The following is a 10,699-nucleotide window of genomic DNA, read 5'->3' on the forward strand; positions in this document are numbered from 1 at the left end:
TGTTTGTGTAGAGGGCCTGATTGGCTGAAAGCCCTCCCCATGGTCCACACTTCCTGTCTGTGGCCATGGAAACACCAGATGGATACCTCCAAAAATAAGTATTTTTTTCTACCTTTCTCCCCCCCCTGTTTTGATTCCAATCTGAAATGTGAAAATAAACAATAAGAAAGCTAATTTTAAAAACAGTTCTGCCACTGGCCTTGTATTTGTAGCCTGACCTTTGCAGTTTGAAAGATTGCCTTGTTGTAACCTTCCAGGCCTGCTCCAGGCTGACCGTGGCTAACCAAGGTGGGGTGAAGAATCCCATGCTTCCACTCAGCCCAGGCAGATCAGGCAAGGAATGATTCAGAGGCAGCTTGAGAGGTTTGTGGGTCCCTGGCTATTCCACAGCCAGCCTCCCCCAAATGCCACACAGTCTAATGGGAATTCAGAAATCAGGACCAGACAGAAAAACACTGCATGTGTTAGAAATGCCAGCTGAAGAACACAAGGCTCGTGCTGCCAGCGGTTTCCAGCTGGCATGTGACTGGACCTTTCCCCTTTCCCTTTTCCTCTTTTTTTTCTTTAATCTTTCATGCTGGTAGTAGGGCTGGAACTCAGAGCTTGAGTGCTATCTCAGCCTTTTTGCTCAAGGCTGGTGCTCTGCCACTTGATCCACAGCTTCACTTCTGGCTTTTTTGGTGGTTAATTGGGGATAAGAGTCTCACAGACTTCCTGCCCAGGCTGACTTTGAACTGCAGTCCTCAGATCTCAGCCTCCTAAGTAGCTGGGATCACAGGCATGAGACACCAATGCTCTGCCTATAACCAATATATTTTTTTTTAATCACGGCTATTTTTAAAAGTGTCTTCCCATTATATTTAAATGCTTCCCTTTATATATTGAAAATGGTGAACACTTACAGAAAAACTGCGTTACCACATGACTTCAGTTGTGACTTCTGCTGGGATTTTCTCCCTAGAGGAAAGGAAAACATGACAGCCTTGTGGCCTACTTCTTGCTGTCTTCTTGTCCTTGGTAAAGACACCTGAGTTTGGCCGGGCCCCTCTGCCCACTGCAGGGGCCAGCCGTGCTCTGAGGAAGGTGATGGTAGTTAACCAGCTCGGAGGAGCCCATGCACATGCTCCTCTGGCACACTCCTTACAGGCTGGCTTTTGAAACCTGAAAAAGCAAAACCACGCTCAATGCGTCCATCTTCTTACCGGCAGTGTCTCGTCAATACCCAGGGCTTCCAAGGAAAAAGTACTAAGAGATATATTCAGGAGATGTGCCAGGACACAATCTTTGAACCCAGAGTTTACCCATGAAGCCTTGGGTCAAATTCTGTGTCTTCAAGCTTGTGTTCTATCATTCCAGTAGGAGAAGAAACGAGATTGTGTTTTGTATCGGCTTAGGGCAGAGCTACAGTTCTTGGCTAGACCACAGGGGCAATCATTAATTCAGAAACAACACTAAGAGGTTCCATTGAATGTGGCTCTGTTTCTATTTTTCTTCCAAATTGTTTGTGGGATGGTTGAGATGGCCCCTGCTTGAACAAGAATAATAGAGGAGGAGCGTAAAGGAAGGTATGTTACACTCTCAGTGGCCAGAAAGGAAGACAAGGAAACAGTAAGTTTATAATCAAAACTGGAACCTTAGGGCTGAGGATGTAGCTCGGTGGTAGAGCGCGATGCTGGGTACAGTCCTCGCCCCTCACCAACACCAGCAGCAGCAAGCTCTCGCTTCTCACAGGCTGTGAAGTTGTGATACCTTGGAAATATCAAGCTGCTCATTCTCTCACTTTTGTGTCTGTGTGCGCGCGCACAGGCTTTGGATTTAACGTGACCAACAGTAACCCTACCATCTGCATCAACGACCTCATCACAGAACACAACAAGCAGCATAAGACAGCACTGAAGCCCTTCAGAGCTGACTGTCTCATCGCTCGGGCTGTGACTATGCTGGAGAAACTGGTGCACACGTTTCAGGACGAAGGACCCCAGAGCATTCTTCCCCTCTATTATAAGTACTGGTTGCACAGGTTGGTGCTTGCTTAGTCTTCATTCTTTTAAATTTCCTGTATTTTTTACTTCATTAAGTCAGTAGTTCAGTGTCTTAAAATGAGGGACTGAGGGATGGAGCACTGACCTGAGTGTGTGTGTGTGTATGTGTGTATGTGTGTATGTGTGTGTGTGTGTGTTTGCACGTGCCCTTGGGCTTTCACTCCACCTGAGTGCTGTCCATGAGCTTTTTCGGTTAAGGCTGCCACTCTCCTATTTGAGCTATACCTCTACTTCCAGTTTTTTGGTGAATTGGAAATGAGAGTTTTATAGACTTTACTCCTTGGGCTGGCTTTCAAACTGCGATTTTCAGATCTCAGCCTTCTGAGTAGCTAGGATTACAGGTGTTAGCCACTGGTACCAGACCACATAATTATTTTCACCTCCATGATGGAGAAGCCAAGTGGACGCCATTAATGATGTTTCTGTCTCAAGGTTGCACTTTTAGAGGATGGTGATGGGAGAGTGATTCTGTAGGAGATTGTTCCTGTTCTCTGGAGACACATACTAAAATCTTTAATATTTAAATAGTCAAAATATTTCATATTTAAAGTGTCAAGATAACTGCGAACAGTGGCACATACCTGTAATCCCAGCTATCCAGGAGGTGCAGACAGGCTCATGAGTTAGAGGTCTCAAAAACAAAATACAATTCTGGGTTCAATTCTCAGTATCGCAGAAAAAGAAAGGCAAAGTGAGAGTAGAAGGGGGGAAGAGAGGAGGGAGGGAGAAAGAATTTTGGAATCTGAAACATCTTTAAAAGATGGGGAAATGCGTGTGGCAAGAAAGAATGCAAATAACGTATTATTTGGTGAGAGTTTCAATGAAGAGAATATGAAGTTTATTGTACTCTTCTTTAAACTTATTTGTAGGTTTGAGCTGCTTATAAAGCTACTTATCTGTTTTGAACATTGTTAAGGATATAACTTTTCAGGTACATGTGAAAAATCTTCAAAGGAAAAAAACAGCAGGATCAGAATGAGTTCCCTTTGTGGTTCATGCAAAACAGCTTTCTTTTACAAGATAAAATGTTCCCTTTCAACTCAGCCTACATACCCTCAGTCTCAGCTATAAACCTAGTGTAATTTAGTTGTTATTAAAACAATTCTCTTAGATGGCACCTGTGGCTCGTGCCTGTAATCCTAGCTACTCAGAAGGCTGAGATCTGAGGATTGTGGTTTGAATACAGGCCAGGCAAGGAGGTCCAGGAAACTCTTACCTCCAATTAACCACCAAAAAGCCAGTAGAGCTGTGGCTCAAGTAGTAGAGCACTAGCCTTGAGCAAAAAAGCTCGGGGACAGCACCCAAGTCCTGAGTTCAAACCCTACTGCTAGCACTAAAAAACAAAAAACAATTCCCATGAACCAGATGAGGTCCAGTGTCAGGCTGGGCTGCACGTAATCTCAGGCCCTCTGGGTAAGGTAATCACTCAACTTCTTGTCCCCAGCCTTCCAGTGGTACATAACCAGTGACCCAGTATTCTTGGTTTCCAGTGGTCAGCAAGTCCGGCTGGGGAGCACCGAGGGGCCACAGGTATCCATCGTGGGCCTCGATGATTCCGGGTTCCTGCAGGTTCATCAGGAAGACGGCAGGATCGTGACAGTGCACCCAGATGGCAACTCCTTCGACATGCTGAGAAACCTCATTGTGCCCAAGCAGCGGTGGTAGCAGCAGCGCAAGCCTTCCACCCCAGCGCGGTACAGGCTGCCTCCTCCGATGCTCCAGCTGGCTGGCTGTGAGCTCAGTGCGCTGCAGGCATTCTGCTTCTGCTCCCTCCCCAGCGGCGACCGGAAAGCTCACGGAGACCTGTGGATTTCTTCTCCTTCATGTCATTTATTTGTTAACTCTTTCTCTTCTTTTTTTCCCCTGGGTTTTTAGGTTTGTTTTATAGTTGCCACTTTATGGGCTGTTTGAAGATGGGTCTGGGTGGAAGACTGACAGGTAGATTTAGTTTAGGTAAAGTTGGTGAGACTTTAGGTATGAAACTGTTCTCCCCCTTTGGGCTTGGATTTGTGTTTCTTGGGGGGAATTTTTTAATGGTGGAAATCACAGGTGGAAGCCTTCACCCTGCCACACTGCTAAAAGAAAACAATCAAAAGATGGCCAGGCCAGCGTGACGCACAGGCGCAGCATCGCCGCTCGCGCGCATCCAGAGCGGCATCTTCCACCAGAGCATACCGACAGACAGGTGCTCAGGCCTTGTTTTCTTTGGGGGTTAATAAGGAAAAGAAAAAGGTGGACTTCTAGAGTTAAGTCAGCTGAGGAAGTCGGACCACACATCTAAGTGCCACAGAGCTGGGACTAGCTGGCGGGGCTGCATGAGCTCACCGAGGAAATCCCTGCCTTCGGCATTATTCTAGGAGCCCTTCTTCTCATGTTCTGACTTACTGCATGTTCTGAGGAAATAGGCCTCATTCCAGACCCACACAGCCTCATGGGTATCTCCTGGAAGCAGGGATGGATGCTTGGCCCAAACACCGGCCATGCAAGGAAGGCAGCCTCGGCTCTCCGTGCAAATGTAGGAGCCCCAAAGACAGCACTGTGTGGAAGGAGCGCACAGCACCATGCCGGGTCACGACAGCCCAGCCACCACTATAGAGACAGCAGATGAGAGCCATGAGGGGTGCTGTCAGCGTGAAGGGGGTGCGTGTGCATGCTGTGTGTGCAATGTGTGCACATCTGTGCCTGCGTGTGTGCATGTGAGTGCTGTGGGTGTGCAGTGTGTGGAGCGAGCTCATGCTGTGTGTGGATGTGTGCACGTGCTATGTGTGCACAGGTATCCGTGTGCCTGTGTGCACATACCTGCATGTGTTTGTGTGCATGTGTGGCTTTACAAGAAGACGTTCAAAATCTGATGTGCTGGATGTCTCCGTGACAGAACAAAGGAAGCCGTTGCACACGTGCTGCCTGCTCCGTGCAGCACATGCACGCTCACAGTGGTGCCCAGACATCCCAGCCTTGAGGCCTGAACTGCCGTACCCTCCTCTCACTGCTGGCCCCTGCGGCCCCTCGGCTCTGGACAGAATCCGCATTGAGAACTAGCCCCGCCTGGAACTGCTGGGACTTACATAGTTAGGCTAATTCTAGAAGTTTGTGGTTTTCAGCATGAAAATCTGTCCACCTTTTAGCCAGGCATGGAAAGCCCACAGGAAGAAAAAAAAATAACATGTTCCATTAAGTACACCAACTGATACATGTTTTTAGAAATAGAACTTTAAAAGAACTTCAAAAGTCCCCCCCTTTTTTTAATAAGGCCTTTTACATCTCCCTGTCTCCCCCCAAAATCCACTTTCTAAATGTCCAGGTATTCGTATGGAATTAGTGAAGTTTAAATAAGAGCCCACCCATCCCACCCAGAATTACAGAATGAGCTCCCCCTCGGGAGGTCTGCAGAAGGTCTTCAAGGCGAAGATGTCCAGGCTAATGTGGCAAGTTCCACTTCTCCAACTTTGAATAGAAGGCAAACCATCTCTCAGAGCCAGAGTTTCTTTCTTACTTTGGGGGGTTATTTAATGGAAGACATGCCATGTTTTATTTTAAGCTGGAGGACTATTCTGGAAAATTCTGCTTTGGGGAAAAATGTTATCATTTGAATTCCCTTTCTGTAAACGAAAACGAAGGCGGCGTGGCTGTTTTGGAGTGGGTGGCGGTCCTGCACAGGGGAGGCGCACTGAAGGGGCCTCACCTGGACCAGCACCCATTGTTGCGAGGGAGACAGACTCCAGGCTGTGTGATACGTGACATTTCCTGGAAACCTGGATTCTCCTCACGTGAACCAAAGACTCTTTAGTCTGCATGAAGGAGTGCAGGCATTGGACGATGCAGGTCCAGTTGCCTGTTATGTCACTCCCACACTCTGTAGTGGGGCGAGGTGGGGTCTAATTTTGGGTACCCTGAATCTCAGATCTCAAGGAGCTTTAAAGTCTTAAGGGAAACTTTTTTTTGGGGGGGGGTCTGGTTGTGGAGCCTGAACTCTGGGCCTGGGCGCTGTCCCTCAGCTCTTCAGCTAGCGCTCTACCACTTGAACCACAGTGCCCCCTCCAGCTTTTTTTCTTTTTGCTTATGTGGTGCATACAAGGCAAGCGCTCTATCACCGAGCCACCTTCCCAGCCCTTAAGAGAAACTTTTGTCTTCTCATAATCTTTAAAATATGGCCACTACACTCAGGACCTGTGAGCACTTTTCAGTTTGGATTATTCATTGTTTAAAGGCTCTGCATTGCTGTATTGGGAACAGGTAAGTCACCCCTCCATCCCCTGAACTCAAATAGGACACAGCAATAACTGCATGGCCCCAAGGCTGGGAGGGAAGCTGGAGGGTTCATCCTCTGGCGCTCACTGCATGGCACCTGTGACCTGACCAGAGCAGGTACCTGCCCAGGCCAGGATGCAGGGCGGAACGCTGGCCAGTAGGAAGAGCAGCAGCCCTTCCGCAGCCCCTCCCACAGCCCTGGATGCGCCGGCCTGAGACCCGCCCCCCCCCACTGCCGTGCAGGCAGACATCACTGTGGTCTTTGAGATGAATTTAAATGTAAACTTTGGCTTTTTTTAAGGCTGTTCAAAGAATCTTCTCTGAAAAGAATAATTTTAAACCAATGCCTTTAATAAAAAAGCAAGTCTACCAAAATAAAACTTTTCAGATTTTTCTCTATGGTTTGGGCTCATTCTTGTTTTTGCCACACATTTTGGTTTTAAAGATATAAGATTACTTTGGGTTATGGTATTTTTTATTTAAAATTTAAATGCATTTTCTTTACAAAAAAATGTTCTACATAATAGGAGTGTATATTTCTAAGTACTAAGAAGCTTAGTGTGTTGCAGTTTTAGTGCTTTATTTTTAGGCAGTTTGTGTCAAAAAAAAAATTATTCCAGAGGATAAAGGCCCTAACGTGAAAACAAACCTTTAACTGAGATGGGGAATAGAGTGACCTGTCCTGTCAATATTCTGTTCCTTGAGAATTTCTCTTATTTTGTGAAAACTACTGCTCAACTCTTGTCAAAAAAATTTTGTCCATTGTGGGGCTTGAACTCTGAGCCTGGGCGCTATCCATGAGCTCTCAAGGAGAGTGCTCTACCACTTGAGCCACAGCACTTCTGGTTTTCTGGTGGTTTATTGGAGATAAGTCTCACAGACGTTCCTACCCAGGCTGCCTTTGAACCACGATCCTCAGATCTCAGCCTCCTGAGTAGCTAGGATTACAGGCGTGAGCCACTGACACCAGCTTGTCAAAAATGTTTTTGACTCGATTTGAGCCTTCTAGATCCTATTGGAGTGCAGAATCAACCTTACCGATTCATTTTAGATAGCATTTATTTGAAATGTGGTTTTGATTCTGTTCTATTGGTAGCAGCTATAGCCTACCTCAGCTGTCTCAAGAGGACCAGTAAATGAGAGAACTTGAGTAGACTTTATACAGGGGCCGTTGAGACCTACCCCAGCACCCCCCACACCCCCACACACACATCTGGGTGGAGAGGGGATCCATTGGCTGGTGATACTTTGAAAAGGTTGGAAGGGTGGGGGTAGGGAGAATTCAAGTTGTACAGATTTCCTCAGAGCCCTTCATACCCTTCACACAGAAGTATGAAAGGAATGGCTTTTCTAGAATAGGGCTTCCAGGAAATATAAAGGAATTCCTTTCCCTGGGAGGCCCGAAGCAAGCTTGAATTGGGCTTAGGTCTCAAATCCCTTTGATTGAGCATTTTTGTCAACATGGTACATGTTAGGGCCCACTACCAGTTTTTTTTTTCTTTTTTGTCAAAAGAGGGGCATATTTATTGAAATGCTCCCTTTCCCCTGACAGAGCCTTACAGAAGTCAAGAAAAGCTAGCCCGGCTTGGATATGCAGAATCTTGAAGGTGAAGGTAACAATATAGGTAGCCATGGTAACTGCAACTTTTCAAAGGGCAGCCGGCTTGCTTTTGTGAGGAATCTTCCTTTTCTACCTTCACAATTCTAAGCAAACTGTGGTGTTTATTTGAGCAAGGAAAACCACCAGTACACGTTTTATTTTGCCAGTACATTTGTGCATTCATTTTCAGTCTATTTACATTTTCATATTGAATCTGTAATAGTCATGGGTTGTTTGCTTTTTTTTCCTGCAGTTACCTTTGCTATTATAAAGTGCTCTAGAAGTCGATTGTTCTTGTAAACAGTACCAGAGGTTAATAACCAGGTAGATGCTAAAACATTGCAGAATTTCATTGAAAAATTTGGTCATGTCTCTCACTAGTCAAACCTACACCTTCCTATGATCATGACTTAATTATGAAACTCACGATCATAGAGCAAACCCGAGACATAGTGAAGGTGTACACACCCCTGTAGGATGCAGGGCAGGTGTGCACATACACCGTCACCCAGTCCTTGCCATGAATGACACCCCTAAATTTGCCAGTTTCCACCCTCTGCCATAAAGCCCTCCCTGAGGGACGTATGGAGGCGTCTTACTTGGAGAACACTTAGTTACACTTTGATTCTAGAAGGCTGAGTTTAACCTCTTTTCCTTCCAAACAGTGGAGATAGTTTCTTAAACTGGTAGTGTTTTTTTTTTTTTTTTTGCTTTGTTTTAGGATTTAGTGTTTGTAGTGTGGAACAAATGTCAAAAAGGTTTTGGTTCTGGTTCTATCCAAGTCAGATAAGTTTTTTATATGGTGACATTTTTTTTTAAAGGAAAAAGTAAAAAAAAAAATGAAACAAGTAATGGAAGTTTATTATTTTGTTAAACACTGCTGGTGCTTTATAAAAGAGTCTCTGTTCACCTGGTACAGCGCCATGCTCGAGGAAGCTCTCTTGCTATGTAGAAAATGGCTAACGTCTATGTCATTCTCATTGCACCTGACACGCTTCTTGCCACAAGGTGCAGTTCATGGACGCTCGCCCATATTGCACATGCCATGTAACTATATTAGCACTACTTGTAACAAAACACAAGCCTAGAGAATCACCGGTCTGTGAGGGCCTGGGCCTCTTCACCACGGGATTGCGCTGGACGGGACCCTTCTCATAAAATATCTGCCTATATATATCTTCTCGCATTTAATGCTTATTCAATATATTCTGAAGGTGCTATTCCTGGTGTCTTCAGGAGTTGGGGGGGGGAAGGTAAAAGCTGCTTGATAAGAGCTTGGATATTCACCCCTCAGTCTTGGCTTATTGATTTTGCAGTGAAGGATTCATTTTTTTTAATGAGATTTATGAGTGAATTCTAAAGACCACGGAGTTGTTGTGATTGAGGGGGCGTGATCACATTTTTCCTTTAGGGAATCATCAAAAAGGGCTTTGAGCCAGGCACTGGTGGCTCATGCCTGTAATCCTACCTTCTCAGGAGGCTGAGATCTGAGGATCATGGTTTGAAGCCATCCTGGGCAGGAAAGTCTATGAGGCTCTTATCTCCAATGAACCACCAAAAAGCAAAATGAGCTGTGGCCCAAGTGGTAGAGCACTAGCCTGGGATAGTGCCTAAGCCCAGAGTTCAAGCCCCAGGGCTGGCACAAAAACAAGGGAAGGGACGGGAGTCTCCCTCCTTCCGGCCTGCAGTTTCCTGAAGTGTGTATTTGCAGAGCTGCCTCGCCTAATCCATTACTTGGCATTAGAACAAGGCAAGATGCCTTAACTGTGATTCCAGACTGAGGGCAACAGTGTCCCCCAGACACAGGGTCACCTGAGCTTGCTGCTTGGACAGGAAGGTATTGAGCTGAATCCTCTGGGAAACCAGGTTGGGTGGTTAACCTCTCCCCAGCCTCCATCCTCTCCACGGGCAGCATGGATGACCTCTTAGGTTCTAAAAAGCTGTAGAGTTCTATTAAAATAGTTGTCTCTGTATAAATTAATTCATCTCATGCATACGCAGCTCGCCCCTCTCCACCCCTGGACCTGGTGAGATGGGAACGAGGGAAGGCCGGCCTATGGCTTCTCCCTGCGCTCCGCCCTGCACCCAGCTCACTTGCATTGGTGATGATGGCTGGGCCGGTTTGGCGATGGCCAGGCAGGTTTGGCAGTGATGGCCCAGCAGGTTTGGTGACGATGGCTGGGCAGGTTTGGTGGTGGTGGCCTGGCACATCACCTGCATTGGTGATGGCTAGGAAGGTCACCTGCATTTGTGGTGATGGCCGAATGGGTCACGTGCCATTGGTGATGATGGCTGGATAGGTTTAGTGGTGATGGCAGGGTGGGTCACCTACTACTGGTGATGATGGCTGGGTAGGTTTGGTGGTGATTCAGTGGTGATGGTTGGGCAGGTCACCTGCCGTTGGACAATGGTGGACAGGTTTGGTGGCAACTTGGTGGTGATATCCAGACGGGTCATCTGCCGTTGGTGATGATGGACAGGCAGGTTTGGTGGTGATTTGGTGGTGATACCCTGACGGGTCACCTGCCGTTGATGATGATGGCAGACAGGTTTGGTCGTGACTCGGTGGTGATGGTCAGGCAGGTCACCTGCTGCTGCTGATGGACCGGCAGGTTTGGTGGTGATGGCCAGGCGGGTCACCTGCTGTTGGTGATGGGTCACCTGCTGCTGCTGATGGACAGGCAGATTTGGTGGTGATGGCCGGGTGGGTCACCTGCCGTTGGTGATGATGACGGAGGCGCCCAGGTAGTGCGGCCGCGGGGCACCGGGTGGCGAGGCGGCGGCGGGGTCCGGGTGCCGGGGCCGCAGC

General features: G+C 47.1%; 2 protein-coding genes across 2 annotated transcripts in view; one reads left to right on the forward strand and one right to left on the reverse strand.

Moving 5' to 3' along the window:
• Hlcs (holocarboxylase synthetase (biotin-(proprionyl-CoA-carboxylase (ATP-hydrolysing)) ligase)) overlaps positions 1-4,698 on the forward strand; it is a 161,501-nt gene extending 156,803 nt beyond the window's left edge. Inside the window, exons 10-11 of the mRNA XM_013027420.1 lie at positions 1,807-2,020; positions 3,533-4,698. Of these exons, the coding sequence (XP_012882874.1) occupies positions 1,807-2,020; positions 3,533-3,707 (389 nt within the window). The 3' untranslated portion in view covers positions 3,708-4,698. The remainder of the gene's footprint in view (positions 1-1,806; positions 2,021-3,532) is intronic.
• The window catches only part of Sim2 (single-minded family bHLH transcription factor 2), a 45,617-nt gene continuing 39,529 nt past the window's right edge, over positions 4,612-10,699 (reverse strand). Inside the window, exons 11-13 of the mRNA XM_013027426.1 lie at positions 10,285-10,560; positions 9,985-10,132; positions 4,612-4,631 (exon numbers count right to left, since the gene is read on the reverse strand). Coding sequence (XP_012882880.1) covers positions 4,612-4,631; positions 9,985-10,132; positions 10,285-10,560 — 444 coding nt within the window. The remainder of the gene's footprint in view (positions 4,632-9,984; positions 10,133-10,284; positions 10,561-10,699) is intronic.

This window comes from Dipodomys ordii, unplaced genomic scaffold, assembly GCF_000151885.1.
Source record: "Dipodomys ordii isolate 6190 unplaced genomic scaffold, Dord_2.0 Scaffold104, whole genome shotgun sequence".
In the NCBI taxonomy this organism is placed as follows: Eukaryota; Metazoa; Chordata; class Mammalia; order Rodentia; family Heteromyidae; genus Dipodomys; species Dipodomys ordii.